The sequence below is a fragment of the Zootoca vivipara genome, chromosome W, assembly GCF_963506605.1.
Source record: "Zootoca vivipara chromosome W, rZooViv1.1, whole genome shotgun sequence".
In the NCBI taxonomy this organism is placed as follows: domain Eukaryota; kingdom Metazoa; phylum Chordata; class Lepidosauria; order Squamata; family Lacertidae; genus Zootoca; species Zootoca vivipara.
In genome coordinates this window covers 5,891,755-5,916,094 of record NC_083293.1, presented here as the reverse complement: position 1 = coordinate 5,916,094, position 24,340 = coordinate 5,891,755, and the positions used below count along the sequence as shown (strand labels likewise).

Below are 24,340 nucleotides of genomic sequence, written 5' to 3'. Positions count from 1 at the left end.
ACGAAGCACAACTGGCTGAAGCTAGAGAGAAAGCGGGAGCAGGCTGGTCGTTCCCTCTGCCCTCCCCAGCCGAAACACATACACACGGGTTGAGGGTGTTGGGAAGCGAATGCTCAGAGCAGCTGAAGGGGTGGGTGAGAGGAGCTGCCACACTAAGCCAGCCAGCTAGATGACCCTTTGGTATCCTTCCCTAAACACTGTGGCCTTTGCTCAAACAGGGACTTGCAAGCTTCTGGAGTCGTTCCAAACAGCCCCATTTGACCGGGAACTACAGCAGGAAAGGGGCATAGCTGCCAAGTATCCCGTTTTCGCCGGGAAAACCCTTTTTTCCTACCATTTCCCGGCGGTCTCCCGTTTAGGCCTTTATCCCGATATTCTCCCTTAAATCTGCTTCTGCCGGCGGCCATTTTTCTGATGCCGCTTTGCCCTTCTATGGGCACCAGAAAATGGCGTCGCCAATGCCGGAAGTCGTTTCTACGCGTGTTCAGACTTCCGGTCATGCATAGACGCAACTTCCGGTGTCGCGGGCTGCCGATCCTGGATTTTTCCGTCCAGGACTTGGCAGGTATGGAAAGGGGTCAGTGGTTGGATCAAGCCCTCCCCCCCCCAACCTGCACCTGAGACAGGTCCCATAATCTCTCCTCCACCATCACCTCTTAGCTGGGAGCACAATAAATAATGAAGCTCCTTGTTCAAATTCAACCATGTTAATTGCTATTTGACGGCGAATTAAGGCCTCAAGTCACATGCGCTCTCCCTTAGGTCCACTTGCGGCTTGTGGTGTGGGGAGCAGGCATAGTGCCTCTCGCTCCTGATTCCTTAGCCAGCAGAGTGGGGAGGTTGCAAGCAGGAGCTGTGAGCCGGGTTGTTTCTCCTTTAGAGGTCAGCTCAGCCACAAAACAGATTTGGCGAGCTGGAGATAAGGCGTTAATACAGATTTCAAAATTCTTCAGCTCAAGCAGTAGGTGGATTTCGGAGGCAAATCTGGGAGAGGGAGAACCCAGATTTCCTGATGGGTTCAGGGCCCTGGCAGCAGGTCTTTATGCGGTAAACCTGCTAGCGCCGCTGCTGCCCTATTTTTCTGATACACCTGCCATTTTCTTTTCCCCATCATTGTGTCATGGGGAGGGGTGCAGGGGCAAGATTTCTTCCTGCTACGCCGTGTGGAACAGCATTACATCAGGGAGGGGGGAGGGAAGACATTAAAAATACCTCTTTCTAGCAGTAGAGAGCTCCACCCCCACCCCAACCCCCCCCCTAATAAAACTTTGCTATCTCTGTCCCCCATAGCTGCCAAGTTTTCCCTTTTCTCGCGAGGAAGCCTATTCAGCATAAGGGAAAATCCCTTTAAAAAAAGGGAGGACTTGGCAGCTATGCTGTCCACTGTCCTGGGGGAAATGGTCCCTCTGTAAAAAGCGCCTCCAAATATGGGGAGCGGACTTGAGAGGGGCAGCCCTCTCCTTCAGCGATGAAGTTGGGCCTGGAGTAAGGTTGAAAGCCCAACGCGGTGACGCCTTGAGCAGATTTAACTCGCGTGATTTCAACCCAGCGCAGGTAGAAATTCCACGAGCTGAACGCAAGCAAAGGAGAGAGCTTCAAAAGCTCTTTTTCCCCTGTGGAACTTTTGAGCACTGTGCATCACTTGGGGGGGCGTCAAAGCCCACTTGGCTCCAGAAGGCTAGTGGTGCTTGTAGGGGGCGGGGGGATTGGTTTTGTGTATATGCATTTGTGTGTGTACACGGGACCCTTGGAACAGAACGCCTGCGTAGAATGCTGTTGTGGTGTGAACCATTTCAGGCTCAAAACAAACCATTTCAGTTGACAGGTGAAGCTTCCCTCCGGTCTAAAGTCCTAGAAAAGGCTTGGCTCTAGTAATATTGGGTGTGCCTACTAAAACCCAAGACACCCAAGTGGTTGGGTATTTGGGACGTGTGTGCTCTCTGTCTCTCTCTCTAGCTTCATGTCCATTCCGGTTTCCCCTTTTTTTTCTTTTTCTCCACCCCCCACCCCCCTCCACTCCCTCTTTTCGCTTGTGGTTCTGTGTTTCATTTTTAGGCCCCTTCTCCTGTGAACCCCAATGCCCTGGACCGCACAGCCGCTTGGCTTTTGAATATGAACGTGCAGTTTTTAGAAGAGGAGAGCAGTGACCCAGACCCCAAGCACAGGGATAAGATCCGGAATAAAGAGGAGTTCGGCCAAGGGGAAAAGGTAACGCCGGGCAGGACGCAGAGGTGGCATCTCCGGAGGGAGAGACAGTTGCCTTTGTAAACACATCCACTCCCCCATTAGAACAGGGGTTCCCAACAACACCCCAGAGGACAGGATCACACTTCAGAATGACCTTAACAGATTAGACAACTGGGCCAAAGCAAACAAGATGAATTTTAACAAGGAGAAATGTAAAGTACTACACTTGGGCAAAAAAAATGAAAGGCACAAATACAGGATGGGAGACACCTGGCTTGAGAGCAGTACATGTGAAAAGGATCTAGGAGTCTTGGTAGACCACAAACTTGACATGAGTCAGCAGTGTGATGCAGCAGCTCAAAAAGCCAATGCAATTCTGGGCTGCATCAATAGGAGTATAGCATCTAGATCAAGGGAAGTAATAGTACCACTGTATTCTGCTCTGGTCAGACCTCACCTGGAGTATTGTGTCCAGTTCTGGGCACCACAGTTCAAGAAGGATACTGATAAGCTGGAACGTGTCCAGAAGAGGGCAACCAAAATGGTCAAAGGCCTGGAAACGATGCCTTATGAGGAACGGCTTAGGGAGCTGGGTATGTTTAGCCTGGAGAAGAGAAGGTTAAGGGGTGATATGATAACCATGTTCAAATATATAAAAGGATGTCATATAAAGGAGGGAGAAAGGTTGTTTTCTGCTGCTCCAGAGAAGCGGACACGGAGCAACGGATTCAAACTACAAGAAAGAAAATTCCACCTAAACATTAGGAAGAACTTCCTGACAGTAAGAGCTGTTCGGCAGTGGAATTTGCTGCCAAGGAGTGTGGTGGAGTCTCCTTCTTTGGAGGTCTTTAAGCAGAGGCTTGACAGCCATCTGTCAGGAATGCTTTGATGGTGTTTCCTGCTTGGCAGGGGGTTGGACTGGATGGCCCTTGTGGTCTCTTCCAACTCTATGATTCTATGATTCTATGAAAATTTTCTCGAGGACCCCTCATTGAGCCGCTATTGTGACAAGGACCCCCATTAATTCCTAATCCTAAAATTAAAAAGTGAGAGCCAAATTAAGAGTCTTTTTATATTTTATATTTATACATTTTTTTACAGTTACAACAGAGTACTCCATCAGTATACAGTTATATAATTTTTCCAGGAAGCTTAACACTGATCTTGGAAGGGTTAGGTTCAAGGGACGCCAACGATTTAGGTTCAATGGACACCGACCAGCTTGGTTTGAGAGTCACTGACTTACTTGCTTGAACATCAAATGCATTCTCTTCCTCTTCATCTGTAGGCCTTTGTTGTTTTAACGAACCACTTTTTAACCAACGGTCCATTTTTAACTACGCGAACTGTAGCTTCCGCGAAAAACAACGCTTTGTTGACAACACACGACTGTTTTGCAAAGAGGCAGCGCGCGCCAGGGAGGAGGGAGGGGAATGGAGAAGACAGGGGACATGCGCAGTAGCGCACCAATGAAGCCGACGCGCGCAAAGCATCTTGGGGAGGTGAGCGCTAGTCGAATGCGCGCGCTGCCTCTTTGCAAAACAGTAGTGTTTGTAAAGCGCCACCTAGCGGCATACAGCGGAACTACTGCCTCTATCTAATTCTAGTTTTGCGCTAGACTCTGCTCATGCAGGAAGCGGCCAAAACAAAAAAATCTGTTATCATACAAAATATATTTAATATATTTTTTTATTCTAATAGCATCTTGCGGACCCCTCTGGCATAGCTGTTCCACCTGTTGGGAACCACTGCTCTATGAGTAGTGCCAAAAAGAGGAGAGCAGCACCCTTTTTCCTGCACTTCTCCCATAATAAACACCCATCTGGGCTGGGACCACCCATCTGGACCACCTGTTGGGAACCACTGCATTAGAAGCTGCAGTGGCCAGGGTGGATTTGATTTAAATCAAACTGATTTAAATCACGATTGAAATCACGATTTAAATCACTAGTCAGCAAGGCTTGATTGAAATCATCGTTTTCTACATCAAGACTAATTCTTGCTGGTACAACTTGAATATGCTAGGAGATGGAAGATTTTTAGAATAACAACTTTTCATATTAGTTTTTTTATCCCCAGTTTAATAGGTTAATCATTCATACTGTATTTGGACCACTTGACTGTTGTACTTAGGAAGGAGAAAAATAATCGTTACCTTAATAATAACAATTTAAAAGGATTTATTCAACTGAAACAATGACATTACAGCCTATGTTATTTGCTTCAACAAACATCCATGTTTGTTAACTAATTTGGCTAAACAAAAACAAATTATATATCTTTTAAGAAACTTAGACTGTCAGCCCAGCTTACACATGAAAAACTTAAATACTGTCCACTCCAAACAATCAGAAAAATATTGTTTCTATTCTATTCACTGAACTTCTTGAAACTTACCACTGGAGGGGTTGATTCTGTATTCATAGGTTTGTAGAACAATAGGATTAAGGTCTTTTTCTCAACCCTGTTCATGTTATAACATTTTTGCTGTGAAGAAGAGGCATGTGGTCTCTGTTGAGTCAAATTCAGTTTTGAGAACTGCCAAAGTAAACCAAGCATCTGTGATAATATCTTGCAGGCAGAGAAACTGCCCAATAATCTTACAAAAACCTCTGGAAGAGCATGACATTGTGGATTAATGGATTAATGGATTTTATTTACCCCCAAAATTAAACATATACCTTATTCTACATAATTAAAAAAAACTAATCTTTATTTCATGATGGAATAACCTTTGGATGGTAATATATTTTCCTCAAAAAGCATTTTATTAAAAAAAAATCCGATTTAAATAAAAAAATCTATTTAAATCAAAAAAAATCTGATTTTATTTATTTATTTTTTTAAAAAAATCATTGATTTTCATCCCCCCTGGCAGTGGCCCTTGCCCCATGCCCACTCCTGCTCTGCGTGTAGGTCAGGGTGGAGTATAAAAGCGATGAATAAGTGAAACGGGTAAATAAACTAAAAAAAATCCTTCAGTAGCACCTTAAAGACCAGCTAAGTTTTTATTTTGGTATATGAGCTTTCGTGTGCATGCACACTTCGTCAGATACACCGAAATGGGAGTCCCCAGGCGCTTATGTGGAGAAGGGGTGGGGAGGGGTGGGGATGGGGAGGGGGGATCACTCAGAAGGGTGGTGGAAGTGGGTGATTGACTGACTGATAGCTGTTGATGACCGAAAACGACTGCAAATGGTTTTGCATGAAAAAGCAAGGGTTGAGATGGCTGAAGATCGCTTATCATGTATAATGAGATAAGAATCCGATATCTCTGTTCAAACCAGGTCCCTCCATGGTTTTGAGCTTGGTGATAAGTTGTAATTCAGCAACTTCTCTTTCCAGTCTATTTCTGAAATTCTTTTGTAGTAAGACAGCTACTTTGAGAAAGCTTGATCATGCATAATGAGATAAGAATCCGATGTCTTTATTCATCCCAGGTGCCTCCATGGTTTTAAGCTTGGTAATGAGTTCCAATTCAGCAACTTCTCTTTCCAGTCTGTTCCTGAAATTTCTCCGTAATAAAACAGCTGCTTTGAGATCTTGTATAGAACGTCCTGGGAGATTGAAGTGTTCTCCTACTGGTTTTTCTGTCTTCTGGTTCCTGATGTCAGATTTATGTCCATTGATCCTTTGGCGTAGGGTTTGGCCCGTTTGTCCAATACAGAGAGCTGAAGGGCACCGTTGGCATTTGATGGCATACACAATGTTAGAAGATGAGCAATTGAATAGTCCTGAGATGGTATGTTGGATGTTGTTGGGGCCAGTAATGGTGTTGTCCGGGTGGATGTGGCAGCAAAGTTGGCATCTGGGTTTATTGCAGGCTCTGGTACCAGTGTCCATGTTAAGTCTGGTGGTGGTATTATTGTGGGTGAGGAGTTGTTGAAGATTGGGTGGCTGTCTGTAGGCAATGAAAGGTCTTCCTCCCAGAGCTTGAGAAAGGGAGCTGTCATTGTCCAGGAGGGGCTGTAGATCTCTGATGATGCGCTGTACTGTTTTAACTTGGGAGCTGTATGTGACGACTAGTGGTGTTCTGTTATTTTCTTTTTGGGGTCTGTCTTGCAGCAGGTTCTCCCCAGGTATCAGTCTGGCTCTGTTGATCTGTTGTTTAACTTCATCAGGTGTTTAATAAACACCATTGGTCTTGCCAGCTCAGTGTTGTCGACTCTGGCTGGCAGCACCTCCCCGGGCTTTCAGGCAGATGTATCTGGAGACGGCCCTCCTAGAGAGAGAACCTGGGCGGCAGGTTATGTCCCTCCTCCTTCCCCAGCCCACACCCCCCAAAGGAGGCGCCTGTCTCGCCTTGACCAAGGGCAGCTCTGCGCATTTTTATAAGCCCAGCTTGAGGCTCAGAGCCTCCGTTCGCCCCCCCGCCATTGCTCATTTCCTGCATTTCTGTCGTGCTGTTGTCATTCCCTCGCTGGCGACCATTGACGTCATAAACCACGCCCCCCTTCCCCGCCCCACAGACACACCTCCCACAACTGTGCCCCCATGGTAAGATCTGGACGGGAGGAGAGCGGGCACAGGAGCAACCGTTGTTGCTTCGCCGCCAGTGCCACCCTCGTTGCCGCTGTCTCCACTGGAACCATTCTTTCTGGTTGGCACGAGTGCCTTCAAATTCTCGCCTCTTTCTCGACCTCCCGCCTGCTTTCTGCCTGCCTCTCCCGAAGCCACCCATATAAAAGGGAGAGGTGAGAAGTTCCTCCTCCTCCGCGCCCGCAGCTTCGTTTGTTTCTTTGTGAGGGTGCCGGAAGCTGCTTTATACTGAGGAAGAACTTCCTGACAGTCAGAGCTCCTCGGCAGTGGGATTTGCTGCCAAGGAGTGTGGTGGAGTCTCCTTCTTTGGAGGCCTTTAAGCAGAGGCTCGACAGGCATATGTCCAGAATGCTTGGATGGTGTTTCCTGCTTGGCAGGGGGTTGGACTGGATCGTAGCTGCCAAGTTTTCTCTTTTCTCGCGAGGAAGCCTATTCAGCATAAGGGAAAATCCCTTTAAAAAAAGGGATAACTTGGCAGCTATGGACTGGATGGCCCTTGTGGTCTCTTCCAGCTCTATGATTCTATGATTCTATGAGTCAGGCACTTGGTCCATCTAGCTCAGCGTCACCTACACTGGCGGGCAGCAGCACTGGCCCTCCTGAGATTTCTGGTGGGGAGTCGCTTCCAGCCTTACCTGGAGATCCTCGCGGGAGTTGAACCTGTCGCCTCATTGCATGCCAGGCACATGCTCTGCCGCTAAGACACTGCCCCTTCCTAAATAAAGCTCTTCACTTCTCCTGAATTCCAGGGTGGCGCCGTAAAACGGATGCACATGGGCACCCTTGCCATGGCTTTGCACTGCCTCAGTTCTTTTGTGCATTCACACACACAGAGAGAGAGAGACACAACTACTACACTGACGAATCCCTCCTTTGCCGTTCATTGCTGGAACCCCTGTAAGAAAGGAATGCTGCGAGGGCATCCACAGAGTTCTTTCAGTGGAGATTCCTGCAGCGTTTGGATGGGTCAATAAAGCACAGCAAATAAAGTCCGGAGCAAAATAATCCTGATACTGTACAACCAAATGGCCATAGCTGCCAAGTACCCCGTTTTCCCCGGGAAACGCCCGTTTTTTACTTACCTTTTCCCGGCGGCCCCCCGTATCACTTTGTCTCCCGTTTTCCTCCGTTATTTTCTCCTGCCGGCGGCCATTGTTTTTTTCTGATTTGCCCTTCTATGGGCACAAAAAATGCCCGCCGCCGGCTTCCAAAGTAGCTTCTACGCATGACCGGAAGTGCATAGGCACGACTTCCGGTGTCGCCCCGCCCACCTATGGGCACAAAAAATGGCCGCCGCCGACACCGGAAGTCGCGTCGACGCACTTCCGGTCCTGTGCAGAAGCTACTTTTGAAGCCGGCGGCGGCCATTTTGGGTGCCCATAGAAGGGCAAAGCGACGTCGACGCAACTTCCGGTGTCAACACGGCTGCCGGTCCCAGATTCTGCAGTCCGGGACTTGGAAGGTAAGCCAAATAGCATGCGCACACGCATGCGTTGCAGGCTTTGAGTCAATGCTGTTTATCCATTCATTTATTTATTTAATTAAATTTCTGCACCACTTGACTGCCTCAAACCAGAAAAGATAAGAAGCACTAAAATCATAAATAAGAAAAAAAATAGCAGCAGTGGTTTCAATCTCCCAGATCTCGGCTGTATAGGGTAGTTGTGGGCTGTTGGGGGTGGGGAAGCAGAGAGGATTAAAATCCGGACCAAACTGTCCTTTTGCAGGGTGCTGTCCTTTTGCAGGGTGCCTCCCTCTCTTTTCAGTGGAACCATTTAAATGCCCTGTTTCCATTGGGGAAGCAAGACTAAGGGAACCCAGCTCCTAGGAGCCAGCAGGTGTATTTATTTCATAAAATTTGCACCCCGCTTTATTGTAAAGAAAGGAGCCTCGAGGCAGTTTACGAAAGAGAAAAAAATTACAACAAGAATTTAAAACACAGGGAATGTTGAAATTCTGAAAAAGGCTAAGGCTTGTCTAAACAGGAATTTTTTAGCAGGCACTGAAAAAGAATACAGCGAATTCACCTGTCTCGTATCAATAGGCAGGGAGTTCCAAAGTGCAGGTGCTGCCACACTATAAACAATTGGGTTTTCTGTGGCACCTGTAGAGGTGCCAGTTCTTCCTGTCAAAGCGGTCAAGTGGGTGCCTTTTGGGGCAAGGCAATCTTGCGTGTAAACTAGGCCCAAGTTGTTAAAGGCTTTATATCAGTGATTGGCAACCTTTTGAGCTTGGCGTGTCAAAATTCGCCAACAAACCGAGCATAACTCGGGTGGTGTGTCACTTTGAGACAAAAACCATAATTTTGCGATATTTATAGTTTAAATACGGTACCAAAAATGTATAATTGTAATATATAACTGTATTTATTAAACCAAAAAACGAATTATTTAAACAAACCAAACCCAAAACCCTTTATTTATCACAAAGTGCCCAGAGTTGTTGAGCTTTTTTTGGGGGGGGAGCTGCTGACCAAAGTTTTGGAGGTTTTTGGGGGGGTGCAAAAGTTGCTTTGCTTTTTTTGGGGGGTGCCCCAAAGCTGCTGTGCTTTTGGGGGGGGGAAGAGAACAGAAACAAATGACGAATAATACCTTCGCTGGAACTAACACGCCGCACCGACATAGTCTGCCAAAGCGCCAAAAAACCCAGCACAGAACGGGATAAAAAAACAAACACTGTTACACCCAATCTCTGGCTACCAGCAGCAACAACAAAAAAAACCAGCACAGAAAGGGTTAAAAAACCAATCTCTGGCTACCAGCAACAACAACAACAAAAGGATCCGGGTTTTAACAGCGGAGACAAGCTCTAGCGGAGACAAGCTGTAGGAGGAGTGGGAGAACAAATGGGGGGGGGACAACAGCAGCGTGAATGGGCCAATGGGGCGCGTGCCAGCAGTGAGGGCTCTGCGTGTCATGTCTGACACGCGTGTCATAGGTTCGCCACCGCTGCTTTATATACTAACTTCTAACACCTTGAACCTGGCCCGGAAGCAAATTTCTTGTAGTCCAGCAGCACCCGGAGGAGCCTAGGTTGTGTGTTGCCTCTTCGCACCCACCCACCGTTGACCGCTGCCCAAAGAAGTGCCCGAAATGAGAACACACACACACACACACACACACACACACACACCTCCCGCTAAGACTTGCCTTGCTCCTGTCTCTCCCCCCCCCCCCCACTAAGCTGAAATCCCCTCTTCCACGATTCCATACAATTCCTTTTCTCGGAGTCTTTCCAGTGTGGCAAAACGCACCCATACCTGTGGACGGGTGGCATCGCTCCAGTGGTGGCTTGGAGGAGGTGGCTGGGCAGACGCAGAAGGGCTCTGAGCGGCTGACCGGGGCGGGTGTGGTTGCTGGCACACAGGTGTGGAGTCTGCGGGTGGCGAGGATGCTCAAAGCCATTTCTCCCGCATGTTTCCCGCACGACAGCAGTATCACCAGGACGCGGCGGCCCTGCAGGACAAGCTGCGCATCTCCAACAAGAAGCTGGAGGAGTACGAAGCCCGCTTCAAGTGCCAGGAGGAGAACACGCAGAAGCTGGTGCTGGAGTACCAGGCGCGGCTGGAGGAGAGCGAGGAGCGCCTGCGGCGGCAGCAGGAAGACAAAGAGATGCAGATGAAGGGCATCATCAGCAGGTAGGAGGGGGCCCTGGCAGAGCCGACCTGTCCATGGGACAGGCTGAGGCGCCCACCTCGGGATGTGGAACCCCGTGGGCAAAGCTTCCGGTCAGGGGCGTAGCCAGGATGAAAATTAGGGGGGCAAGGGGCGGGGCCAAGGGGCAGGGGAGGGGCCACAGTGGGGCAAGGAAAGCTCCCTTCTCCCTTGCCAGCTTTCCCTCCACCCGCCCCGGCGATCGCGGAGGGGCGAGGGGGCGCCAGGATCAGCCGGAAATCGGGCTGCTCCGAACCCCTCCTCCCCCTCTGCGATCGCCGGGGCGGGTGGAGGGAAAGCCCCAGAGCCGCGCAAAGCGGTTGCCTGGCTTTCCCTCCGCCCGCCCCACAGCCAGCCGGCTAGGAGGGACGTCTCCCTTCTCCCTTGCTGGCTGTGGGGCGGGCGGAGGGAAAGCCAGCCAAACGCTTTGCGCGGCTCTGGGGTTTTCCCTCCACCCGCCCCACAGCCAGCCAGGGAGAAGGGAGACGGCACCGGGCGGGCAGCGGGGCAGGCTGGCCAGCGGCCCTGCTTCTAGGGGGGGCGACTGCCCCCTCCTGCCCCCCTGCCTACGCCCATGTATGGGTCCCTGGGTTTTGTTGGGGACTACAACTCCCATCACCATGCCTAGCTAGCAGGAGCAGTTGTCAGGGATGATGGGAGTTGGATTCCGACCACAGCTGGAGGACCCAAAGTTGGGATGCCCTGGGTTATTGTGTCAGGATTTGAATTCCCCACTTGCTTCTAGGGGGGGCAACTGCCCCCTCCTGCCCCCCCTGCCTACGCCCATGCTTCTGGTGAGACATCACCAACACCACTCCCCGTATCACCAAAATCTTGCAAGGCCTTGTGCGCTTCGTGAGATCCCACTGAAATCTCGCAAGATCTCGCACGCATTCTGTGCGATCTCGCCGAGATCTCGCTTAAATCTCGCAAGGTACCGTGCATGCTCTGTGAGATGTTGCCCGGATTTAGCGAGATCTCTCTCGCGCTCTGCAAAATCTCGCCAAGACCCGCCCTTGTCATCACTACCTTGTGGGCGCTAATGTGCGACCTAGGGAAGGGAAGCGATGGCGGCAGGAAAGCCCCTTCTTGTCTCACCTCAGGCAGTCAAACCAGACACACTAGCTCAATACCCCGGCTGGATGCACCCAAGAGAGAGCCCCTGAGTGTGTACAGTCATACCTCGGTTTAATTACGCTTCAGTTTGAGTGTTGTTGTTGTTTAGTCGTTTAGTCGTGTCCGACTCTTCGTGACCCCCTGGACCAGAGCACGCCAGGCACTCCTGTCTTGCACTGCCTCCCGCAGTTTGGTCAGACTCATGTTCGTAGCTTCGAGAACACTGTCCAACCATCTCGTCCTCTGTCGTCCCCTTCTCCTTGTGCCCTCCATCTTTCCCAACATCAGGGTCTTTTCCAGGGAGTCTTCTCTTCTCATGAGGTGGCCAAAGTATTGGAGCCTCAGCTTCAGGATCTGTCCTTCCAGGGAGCACTCAGGGCTGATTTCCTTCAGAATGGATAGGTCTGATCTTCTTGCAGTCCATGGGACTCTCAAGAGTCTCCTCCAGCACCAGAATTCAAAAGCATCAATTCTTCGGCGATCAGCCTTCTTTATGGTCCAGCTCTCACTTCCATACATCACTACTGGGAAAACCATAGATTTAACTAGACGGACCTTTGTCGGCAAGGTGATGTCTCTGCTTTTGAAGATGCTGTCTAGGTTTGTCATTGCTTTTCTCCCGAGAAGCAGGCGTCTTTTAATTTCGGGACTGCTGTCACCATCTGCAGTGATCAAGGAGCCCAAGAAAGTCAAATCTCTCACTGCAGTTTGAGTACTTTCAGTTTAAGTACTCCGCAGACCCATTTGGAACGGATTGATCCACTTTCCATTACTTTCAATGGGAAAGTTCGCTTCAGGTTAAGTACAGACTTCCGGAACCAATTGTGTACTTAAACCGAGGTACCACTATAGTGGTTAGAGCGGGGGTCAGCAAACTTTTTCAGCAGGGGGTCAGTCCACTGTCCCTCAGACCATATGGGTGGCCAGACTATATTTGGGGGGTGGGTGAACAAATTCCTATGCCCCACAAATAACCCAGAGATGCATTTTAAACAAAAGGATACATTCTAGTCATGTAAAAACACGCTGATTCCATAGCTGCCAAGTACCCCGTTTTCCCCGGGAAACCCCCCATTTTTACTTACCTTTTCCCGGTGGTCCCCCGTATCACTTTGTCTCCCGTTTTTCTCCGTTAGTTTCTCCTGCCGGCGGCCATTATTTTTTTTCTGATTTGCCCTTCTATGGGCACAAAAAAATGGCCGCCGCCGGCTTCAAAAGTAGCTTCTACGCATGACCGGAAGTGCATAGGCACGACTTCCGGTGTCGCCCCGCCCATCTATGGGCACAAAAAATGGCCGCCGCCGACACCGGAAGTCGCGTCAACGCACTTCCGGTCATGTGCAGAAGCTACTTTTGAAGCCGGCGACGGCCATTTTTGGTGCCCATAGAAGGGCAAAGCGACGTCGACGCAACTTCCGGTGTCGCACGCCTGCCGGTCCCGGATTCTGCAGTCCGGGACTTGGAAGGTAAGACTGGAGCTTCCTCTGAAGGGACTCATAAATTGAATTCCACCCCTTATTTAGAACACCATAACTAAGTTTCCAGTCCATAGGTTTTTAATGCTGGGTGCTACCTTGATAATTCATTTCACTTTTAAATTCGGGGTGTAAGCTTTTGAAATAATCTAAGGATGTCTGGAAAGGAGCAAGGTGCAGTGGGGGGGGGTCATCAGCCATGGGGCAGCCCCCAACCCCCTCTCCCGGGTTTGTGATGAAATTCCAGGCTTTCATCCTGATGATCCACAGATTGATTCAGCCACTACCGTTGCCCCTTCCCCTAGTCCCCACTTCGAGTGCTCCAGGCTAAGTGAGCCTTTGGCTGAATCCAGCTGCATCGCTCCCCAGATGTCCTCAGCTTCCTGCCCTTTTGCCCTAAGCAAGTTCCCAAAACCTTGCTTTGATGGTTTGCTCCAGGCTTGTAGCCACAAATTGGGGCGGGCATTATAAATTGCCAAAAAAAAAAAAACCCAGCAAAGGAGGACAGTTAGACTTTAAACTATTGGAATTTTTCCACCCACAGGCTGATGTCAGTGGAGGAGGAGTTGAAAAAAGATCACGCAGAAATGCAGGCGGCTGTGGACTCCAAGCAGAAGATCATAGACGCACAGGTAAGTGCCTGCGAGCGAAGCTCACCTGGAGCACCTGTCACCCAGGAAGGCACACATTTTGGTCCTATAGCACCAAGCAGCTCCAGAGTTGTCACAACACCTTAGAATCATAGAATCGTAGAGTTGGAAGAGACCACAAGGGCCATCCAGTCCAACCCCCTGCCAAGCAGGAAACACCACCCAAGCATTCTTGACATATGCCTGTCAAGCCTCTGCTTAAAGACCTCCAAAGAAGGGGACTTCACCACACTCCTTGGCAGCAAATTCCACTGCCGAACAGCTCTTACTGTCAGGAAGTTCTTCCTAATGTTTAGGTGGAATCTTCTTTCTTGAAGTTTGGATCCATTGCTCCGTGTCTGCTTCTCTGGAGCAGCAGAAAACAACCTTTCTCCCTCCTCCATATGACATCCTTTCATATATCTGAACATGGCTATCATATCACCCCTTCACCTTCTCTTCTCCAGGCTAAACATACCCAGCTCCCTAAGCCGTTCCTCATAAGGCATCGTTTCCAGGCCTTTGACCATTTTGGTTGCCCTCCTCTGGACACGTTCCAGTTTGTCAGTATCCTTCTTGAACTGTGGTGCCCAGAACTGGACACAGTACTCCAGGTGAGGTCTGACCAGAGCAGAATACAGGGGTACTATTACTTCCCTTGATCTAGATGCTATACTCCTATTGATGCAGCCCAGAATTGCATTGGCTTTTTGAGCTGCTGCATCACACTGCTGACTCATGTCAAGTTTGTGGTCTACCAAGACTCCTAGATCCTTTTCACATGTCCTGCTCTCAAGCCAGGTGTCACCCATCCTGTATTAGTACCTTACATTTCTCCTTGTTCAAATTCATCTTGTTTGCTTTGGCCCAGTTGTCTAATCTGTTCAGGTCATTTTGAAGTGTGATCCTGTCCTCTGGGGTATTAGCCACCCCTCCCAATTTGGCGTCGTCTGCAAACTTGCTCAGGATGCCCTCAAGCCCATCATCCAAGTCTCTTGGCCCTATTCAATATCGAAAATCAGACCAGTCTCCAGAGAGAGGTTGTGTCCCCTTGTCACAGAAATTCTGATTTTCCTGCTCCCTGGGTGGGGTGGGGGGTCACCCCTGCGCCACCAACATCCATACCCCAACTCTCTTATACAACGGAGGAGAAAAGAAAATAATTATCAAACACACAGCTTGGGGTTGTCCATCAGTTCAAGAATTTTGAGATTCTTAATGTTCTGCGATGGGAGTCTGAGGGCCACATCACCACCTTTCCAGCACCTCCAGGGGCCGTATGCCAGCAGTGGCCCAGTTGGCAGGTATATGGAGTGTGTACGCACAGGCGCACATGGTGGGATGCAGATCTCTCCCCATCCTGCCTGCTCAGTCTCCTCTTTGCTTCCTCATTCCCTCATTCCTCACTTCCTGGCAGTCAGAGCTGTTCGGCAGTGGAATTTGCTGCCAAGGAGTGTGGCGGAGTCTCCTTCTTTGGAGGTCTTTAAGCAGAGGCTTGACAGGCAATGGATTCAAACTACAAGAAAGAAGATTGTTCAAGAAGGATACTGACAAACTGGAATGTGTCCAGAGGAGGGCAACCAAAATGGTCAAAGGCCTGGAAACGATGCCTTATGAGGAACGGCTTAGGGAGCTGGGTATGTTTAGCCTGGAGAAGAGAAGGTTAAGGGGGGATATGATAGCCATGTTCAAATATATGAACGGATGTCATATGGAGGAAGGAGAAAGATTGTTTTCTGCTGCTCCAGAGAAGCGGACACGGAGCAATGGATTCAAACTTCAAGAAAGAAGTTTCCACCTCAACATTAGGAAGAACTTCCTGACAGTAAGAGCTGTTCGGCAGTGGGATTTGCTACCAACGAGTGTGGTGGAGTCTCCTTCTTTGGAGGTCTTTAAGCAGAGGCTTGACAGGCATATGTCAAGAATGCTTTGATGGTGTTTCCTGCTCGGCAGGGGGTTGGACTGGATGGCCCTTGGGGTCTCTTCCAACTCTATGATTCTATGGATTTTCTTTTTGAAAACCCTTTTGCCTTTGGAGTTGTATGTCCTATTCTGGTGGCCCCACCTCAAAAAAAACCTGGGAAAGGTCTGGGAAAGAACAGCAGAAATGATCGAAGGGATGGAGGGAAACACCCCCCCCCGCCACCTCCACCGCCACCACCCAATGAGGAAAGGCCGCAGGATTTGGGTTAGAGAGAAAGTGAGTAAAAAGTGGCATGATAGAAGTGTATAAAATCATATATTGCATGCAGAAAGCAGAGAGAAGCAAGTTTTCCTCGCTGTCTCAAAACATTAGAACTTGTGGATACCCAATGAAGCTGAGTTGTGGGACATTCAGGACGGAGAAAAGGAAAAACTCCTTCATGCAATGCAGAGTTAAAGCATGGCAATCGCTTCCCCAGGAGGCAGCGATGGCCACTAACGTGGACGGCTTCAAAGGGGAGTGGACACATTCATGGGGAAGGATAAAGTGATCCATGGGTACAAGCCAGCGTAACTATGTTCCGCGAGAAGAGGGGGCTGAACTAGTTGGGCCGCTGAGCTGGTGCAGCAAGCCATAGCTGCCAAGTACCCCGTTTTCCCCGGGAAACCCCCCCGTTTTTACTTACCTTTTCCCGGCGGTCCCCCGTATCACTTTGTCTCCCGCTTTTCTCCGTTATTTTCTCCTGCCGGCGGCCATTATTTTTTTCTGATTTGCCCTTCTATGGGCACCAAAAATGGCCGGCGGCGGCTTCAAAAGTAGCTTCTACGCATGACCGGAAGTGCATAGACACGACTTCCGGTGTCGCCCCACCCATCTATGGGCACAAAAAATTGTGGCCGCCGCCGACACCGGAAGTCGCGTCGACGCACTTCCGGTCATGCGTAGAAGCTCCTTTTGAAGCCGCCGCCGGCCATTTTGAGTGCCCATAGAAGGGCAAAGCGACGTCGGCGCAACTTCCGGTGTCACACGGCTGCCGGTCCCGGATTCTGCAGTCCGGGACTTGGAAGGTAAGACCCCAGGATTTGACTTGGTGAGAGGCAGCTCCCCCTGTTCCAATGCTGGTCTCTTTTTCTCTCTCTCTCTTTCTCCCTCTCTCTCTCTCTCTCTGTTTTGTCTTCTCTCTCCCCCCCCCCCCTTCCGCTGCAGGAAAAGCGCATCGCCTCCCTGGACGCAGCCAATGCCCGGCTCATGAGCGCCCTCACCCAGCTGAAAGAGAGGTACAGCTCGCAGACCCGTAATGGGATCTCCCCTACCAACCCGACTAAATTGCAGATTACCGAGAACGGCGAATTCCGAAACAGCAGCAATTGTTAAGCCGGTGGGAGTTGGCGGCTGCTGTTGCTGAGGGAGATTGAGAGGAGAGGAGAGAGGAAGGAGAGGAGAGGAGGAAGGAGGAGGAGGAGGAGGAGGAGGAGAGAAAGAGAGGACAGCCCGGGCAGAGAGAGAGCAGCGGCGGCAGCAGCAGCGGCAGGAAGGGTGAGCCACCACGTTGCAAGGGTGCTTGGTGCTTCCTACCCGCCCACCGCCCCCCCCCCCGAGTGGGGGGAGGAAAGAGAGAACCCCACAGCCCTCTTTCACCAAAGACGGGGAGCCCCGATGTCCCCCCAGCCCGACCCCGAGTTCGAGGGACGGGGAGACGGAGAGGAGATCGCCGACCGTGCGGAGCAGATCGTTGCAGGGAGGAGAGTCACCGCCCTTTCCTACTTCCTGAAGGACGCGCCTCGGGAGCCCGCTAGAGGCCGAGGGACAAGCTAGCAGGACTTGCGCGAAAGGTTGCAGGGCCAAACCGCCGCCCGCCCGCCACGGGCCCAGCTGCGTCGCTGGGGAGCCCTGCCCTGCTGCGCTGGGGAGTTCTCTCTAGCTGCGTCCCGCTGCCGGCCATCGCCCGTTGCTGCCTCTGCTTTGGGATTCGCCCTGGCCTCTCCTCACAGGCGTAGCTCATTCCCCAGGAGGGCCGAGAGGATGAATGGAAGCCCCACCTCCAGATTATGCTCCACCTGTAGAAGGAGGCAGGGTGTCAGAATTCCACACAGGCGTCGGGAGGTGTCCTTCAAGCTATGCCTCCACACAGAGCGGGATGGGGTGGGGTGGGGACACAGCCATCACAGTGAAGTTGAAAGGATGACCTCTGCAGTAGCCAGCGATCAGAGTGCTCATAGCTCAGTGGCAGGTCACCTGCTTTGCATGCAGAAGGTTCCCAGGCCAGTCACCCAGTAAAGGTAAAGGGACCCCTGACCATTAGGTCCAGTCGTGACCGACTCTGGGGTTGCGGCGCTCACCTCGCGTTAATGGCCGAGGGAGCCGGCGTACAGCTTCCGGGTCATGTGGCCAGCGTGACAAAGCCGCTTCTGGCGAACCAGAGCAGTGCACGGAAACGCCGTTTACCTCCCCGCTGTAGCGGCCCCTATTTATCTACTTGCACTTTGACGTGCTTTCGAACTGCTAGGTTGGCAGGAGCACCCCAAAGGGCTACGTAATAGATGATCGCAGAGCCCCATTTCTGCGTGAGAGTACTGAGAAGTGGTCTGATTCAGTTGAAAGCAGCTTCCTCCATTCCTAAGGCAACATATCTAATCCTATATAATAATGTGCAAATGTCTCTGCGTCCAGATTCCCTGTGTCCCTGTGTCCGCGCTACTGCACATGTGCCCCACGGACACAGGGATTGGACGCAGAGACTTGACGCACGCACACACACACACACACACACACACACCCTCCCCACCCCTCTGCCTACCGTTTCCCTCGCAGTCCTCAGAAGAATCGCGGCCTTCTCCTGGGCGCCCGCCGGCCAGCTGGGCTCAGCGGAGCGCCCCGACGAAGCGGCGGCCGTGGGAGGGGCCAATCGCCCCCCCCACGCGCCAGCGCCACCAAAAAAGGCTGAATGCTCTAGCGCCCGTTTATTAAACGGGCTGGATGACACTAGTATATGTATAAAGTACCTGGAGGGTGGCTGGGCCATTCATTTTGGGGGGCCCTCTGCCATGCTGGAGACAAGGCTCTGCGCCAAGCCATAACCTGCCCACAAACACATGATCTCACTCACCAGCTTGGGTACATTGTCCCTCTCGCACCTAAGCGGCCTTGGGCTTGCCTACCGCTGGCAAGGTAAATTATCCTTGTAAAAGGTAAAGGTAAAGGGACCCCTGACCATTAGGTCCAGTCGTGACCGACTCTGGGGTTGTGGCACTCATCTCGCATTATTGGCCGAGGGAGCCGGCGTACAGCTTCCAGGTCATGTGGCCAGCATGACAAAGCCGCTTCTGGCGAACCAGAGCAGCGCACGGGAACGCCGTTTACCTTCCCGCTGTAGCGGTTCCTATTTATCTACTTGCATTTTGACCTGCTTTTGAACTGCAAGGTTGGCAAGGAGCTGGGACCAAGCAACGGGAGCTCACCCCGTCACAGGGATTCGAACCGCCGACCTTCTGATCAGCAAGCTCTAGGCTCAGTGGTTTAACCCACAGCGCCACCTGGGTCCCCAAATTACCCTTGTAGACAGGGCTAACTTTCTGAGAAACGGCACACCTTAGCATTGTGGTTTCTGCCAGCCTCGGCTGCCCAGGCAGTGCCCATGTCTGGCCCAAGTCTCTGCATGGCTTCAGTTGGCTTGAAGCTTCAGTTGGGTTCCCTTGTGGTCCAGAACTGCTGGACCGAAAACTGGGACACTGGAGCAAAAAGTCTGAGAGACAGCAGAGATTGGCCTGCCTTCCTCCAGATTGTGCCAACTCAGCGAACCCTTGTGGTGATGGACTGTAGCTCATTGGCAGAGCACGCAGGAGGTTCTGGGTTCAATCTCTGGGCAGATGGGTGGAGAAAGCTAGTTCTTCGCTTAGTGGACAGAGCACCTGCTTTGCATGTTAAGCGCACCCCGGTTCAACCCCCGAAAACATGTCTAAGGTAGGGCTGGGAAGGAAACCAAGGAGAGCTGCTGCCAATCAGTGCAGACAGCACTGAGCTAGACTGGCACATGCATAGCTGCCAAGTACCCCATTTTCCCCGGGAAACCCCCGTTTTTACTTACCTTTTCCCGGCGGTCCCCCGTATCACTGTGTCTCCCGTTTTTCTCCGTTATTTTCTCCTGCCCGGCGGCCATTATTTTTTTTTTCTGATTTCCCCTTCTATGGGCACAAAAAACGGCCGCCGCCGGCTTCAAAAGTAGCTTCTACGCATGACCGGAAGTGCATAGACACGACTTCCGGTGTCGCCCCGCCCGTCTAGGGACACAAAAAATGGCCGCCGCCGGAAGTCGCGTCGACCCACTTCCGGTCATGTGTAGAAGCTGCTTTTGAAGCCGGCGGCGGCCATTTTGGGTGCCCATAGAAGGGCAAAGCGACGTCGACGCAACTTCCGGTGTCACACGGCTGCCGGTCCCGGATTCTGCAGTCCGGGACTTGGAAGGTAAGGCACATGGCCTGACTCAGCCAAGGCACATGACAGAGTGCCAGGAGGTTGTTGAGATGCGGTAGGGCCAGAAGACCAGCTCCTGCTGCTAGTTGTCTATAAACTATAAGAGTGTGCAAGGCCAAGTGCAATGTAAAATACATAGAGGCAGATCCGCGCTTCCTGTCCCCCAACCTCTTCATTGGACAAGTGGGGGAAATCGAGGCATTAATGATGTGCCATTAACGATGCAGAACAACAATGCCCCATGTTCCTCTTTGCAGATCTGCCAACTTAGGTTAAGGTATCCATTTGCAAGAAGCTCTCTCGGCTACACTTTAGCATCATAGAATCCTAGAGTTGGAAGAGACCCCGAGGGCCATCCAGTCCAACCCCCTGCCAGGCAGGAAACACCATCAAAGCATTCTTGACATATGCCTGTCAAGCCTCTGCTTAAAGACCTCCAAAGGAGGAGACTCCGCCACACTCCTTGGCAGCAAATTCCTCTGCCGAACAGCTCTCACTGTCAGGAAGTTCTTCCTAATCATAGTGTTGGAAGAGACCACAAGGGCCATCCAGTCCAACCCCCTGCCAGGCAGGAAACACCATCAAAGCATTCTTGACATATGCCTGTCAAGCCTCTGCTTAAAGACCTCCAAAGGAGGAGACTCCGCCACACTCCTTGGCAGCAAATTCCTCTGCCGAACAGCTCTCACTGTCAGGAAGTTCTTCCTAATCCTAGAGTTGGAAGAGACCACGAGGGCCATCCAGTCCAACCCCCTGCCAGGCAGGAAACACCATCAAAGCATTCTTGACATATGCCTGTCAAGCCTCTGCTTAAAGACCTCCAAAGGAGGAGACTCCGCCACACTCCTTGGCAGCAAATTCCTCTGCCGAACAGCTCTCACTGTCAGGAAGTTCTTCCTAATCATAGAGTTGGAAGAGACCACGAGGGCCATCCAGTCCAACCACCTGCCAGGCAGGAAACACCATCAAAGCATTCTTGACATATGCCTGTCAAGCCTCTGCTTAAAGACCTCCAAAGAAGGAGACTCCACCACACTCCTGGGTAGCAAATCCCACTGCCGAACAGCTCTTACTGTCAGGAAGTTCTTCTTAATGTTGAGGTGGTGGTTTCACTTCAGATGGGCAGCATTCCCCCCACGCACCCCCAAACTTACACACACACACACATTCTCTCTCTCTCTCTCTCTCTCTCTCTCTCTCTCTCTCTCTCTCTCTCTCTCTCTCTCTCTCTCTCTCTCTCTCTTTTCTGGCCTAGTTGAGCTTTCTGGAGGTTTGTTAGTGGAAAGGGTTGTGTTGCGTGAAGCTTTTTGCTGCTGCTGACGGCGTCGCCGCTAAACAGCCGGACGAGGAGGACAAAGAAGGAGGGGTGGGGAACCGGCCTCCCAGAAGCATGAAGATCGGTAACTGTTCTCTCTTTTCTTCCACAGTCTGCGTTAGGAATAAAAACAGTCCAAAAAAAAAAAAAACCCCAAGCAGTCCAGTTTCTGGAGTACTATCCCGTTTTAATGGGGAGTGGAGCAAGGACGGCAGCTTTCCGAAAAAAAAATTGCCTCCCCCTGTCAGGATCGCCATCAGCCCGGGATTAGTGGTTCCTAACTAACCCCTGGTTCCTAAGCAGCATCATGGCGGGGGCGGGGGGGCGGGTGCTGTGCTTACTAACCTCCAACCGGCTTATCACAGCGGTGGGCGGATCAAAGCGTCGGGGAGCCGAGGAGCCCCTCTTTAAAGAGAACGTGTTCCATGCACGCGCAAGTCTCGGAAGAACTGGGACTTCCCTGAATTCCTCGTGGCTCCAACATGGCTTTGTGCTGCCCCACACACCAAGCCCGTAGGTCCGGCGCGAGCCCTCAGAAACGTGGACCGTGACGAGAACGAACTTCTCCCCTCTCCCCGCCCCCACCCCACCCCAGGAGATGTGGTTTCCAATCTATATATCCTCTGTGTGCCAAGAAGGACCTGTTTGTTTGATCGAACTATCTGACCCAGGTATTTGAAGCAACTAACCTGCTCTATGGGAATACCATTGATGGACCACAAATTAGGTTTTGCTCGAGCAGCAAAGACCATTATTTGGGTCTTGGCATGATTAAGGTGGAGCTCGTGTTGGGTCACGTACAGTGGAACCTCGGTTTATGAACACCTCGGTTTATGAATTTTCAGTTTATGAACGCCGCGGACCCATCTGGAACGGATTAATTCACTTTCCATTACTTTCCATGGGAGAGTTTGCTTCAGTTTATGAACGCTTCAGTTGATGAACAGACTTCCGGAACCAATTACACCCATGTTTCAGTTTATGAACGCTTCAGTTTAAGTACTTCGCGGACCCGTCTGGAGCGGATTAATCCACTTTCCATTACTTTCAATGGAAAAGTTCGCTTCAGTTTATGAACGGTTACTCCGTGGACCGTCTGGAACGGATTAATCCACTTTCCCTTACTTTCAATGGGAAAGTTCGCTTCAGTTTATGAACGCTTCAGTTTATGAACAGACTTCCGGAACCAATTACACCCATGCTTCGGGTTAAGTACGCTTCAGGTTGAGTACTCCGCGGACCTGTCTGGAACGGATTAACTCACTTTCCATTGCTTTCAATGGGAAAGTTCGCTTCAGTTTAGGAACGCTTCAGTTTATGAACAGACTTCCGGAGCCAATTGTGTTCATAAACCGAGGTACCACTGTATTCATGAAGAGCTCGAAGCATCCCCCTTAACCCAATGGGGGAGGTAGCTAAGAGGGCGGCGTCATCCGCACACAGGGGGACATTCAAGGCTCGACCTGCTAATTTTGGCGGGTGGAAAGCAGCATTGGTCATATGGGCCACTAGTGAGTTAATATAGAAATTAAACAGGGCAGGGGCAAGCAGGCAAGCAAGCAGCCCTGTCTTACCCCTCTAGTGGTGGCAACCGGATTAGAGACTAGCCCCTTGCCATCTAGCCTAATTCTCAGGAAGGTGTTTGTATGCAAATTCATAATCAGCAAAAGGAGGCGGCGGTCGATAGACGTCGCTGCCAGTTTTGGCCATAGCTGGTTCCTGGGGATCAGATCAAAGGCCTGCCTAAAGTCGATAAAGGCGACATGGAGGGCTTTTAGGCCTTTGCCAGCAAATCTAATTTGAAAACTTGCAGCCCTATTTTAAGATTCCACTTAAACATTAGGAAGAACTTCCTGACAGTAAGAGCTGTTCGGCAGTGGGATTTGCTGCCAAGGAGTGTGGAAATTGATTGATTTGCTGCCAAATTGATTGATTTGCTGCCAAGGAAATTGATTTGCTGCCAAGGAGCGTTGGGAAAGATTGAGGGCACTAGGAGAAGGGGACGACAGAGGACAAGATGGTTGGACAGTGTTCTCGAAGCTACGAACATGAGTTTGACCAAATTGCGGGAGGCAGTGCAAGACAGGAGTGCCTGGCGTGCTATGGTCCATGGGGTCACGAAGAGTCGGACACGACTAAACGACTAAACAACAACAACAACAACAGCCCTATTTTACAATGCCCCAAGAGTCCATAAGGGCCGCCAGAACAGTCTGTGGCCTCAGACAATCAGGTTTTTTTGGGTGCACCCTGATCTCCGCAAGGGGTGCGGGCGAAGCACTAGCATAAAACGAGCAACCGCTGAACGTGTGAACCGTAAGGATTTCCTGCCTCCTTATACTTGCCCCCAACCCCGCAAAAAACCAAAAACATGCCACCAAGTCACCTGTGCGGGTGGGGAAAAAGATTGAACAGATCATGTCCCAGAATGAGATCCGTCCCAATAATGAGCCCCGTGGAAGTATTGCAAGTTTTCTCGGTATAAGATTTTAAACGCAGGACGCATCGCCCCTGGCAGGAATCCCTCTTTGCGAGAACTTTTTTGTGGGGGCGGGGGGTGGGGGTTGTGAACATTTTGAATGTGCGCCTTTTAAAATGCCAGGGAGGAGTTCATAGAATCCTAGAGTTGGAAGAGACCCCGAGGGCCATCCAGTCCAACCCCCCTGCCGAGCAGGAAACACCATCCAAGCATTCTGGACATATGCCTGTCAAGCCTCTGCTTAAAGACCTCCAAAGAAGGAGGCTCCACCACGCTCCTTGGCAGCAAATCCCACTGCCGAACAGCTCTTACTGTCAGGAAGTTCATAGAATCCTAGAGTTGGAAGAGACCAGAAGGGCCATCCAGTCCAACCCCCTGCCGAGCAGGAAACACCATCCAAGCATTCTGGACACATGCCTGTCAAGCCTCTGCTTAAAGACCTCCAAAGAAGGAGACTCCACCACGCTCCTTGGCAGCAAATCCCACTGCCGAACAGCTCTTACTGTCAGGAAGTTCTTCCTAATGTTTAAGTGGAGTTCTAGTGGGGAGTGGT

The 24,340-nt window shown here is 50.9% G+C and overlaps 1 protein-coding gene across 2 annotated transcripts in view; it reads left to right on the top strand.

Moving 5' to 3' along the window:
- Positions 1-17,383, top strand: part of LOC132591434 (disabled homolog 2-interacting protein-like) — a 52,224-nt gene extending 34,841 nt beyond the window's left edge. The window contains exons 7-10 of one of the 2 annotated variants that reach the window (XM_060270011.1): positions 2,056-2,208; positions 10,161-10,363; positions 13,515-13,602; positions 16,730-17,383. In XM_060270011.1, coding sequence (XP_060125994.1) covers positions 2,056-2,208; positions 10,161-10,363; positions 13,515-13,602; positions 16,730-16,897 — 612 coding nt within the window. In that variant the 3' untranslated portion in view covers positions 16,898-17,383. Of the gene's footprint in view, positions 1-2,055; positions 2,209-10,157; positions 10,364-13,514; positions 13,603-16,729 lie in introns of both variants that reach the window. The other variant, XM_060270010.1, reaches the window with a different exon arrangement.
- The last annotated feature ends 6,957 nt before the right edge of the window (positions 17,384-24,340 follow it).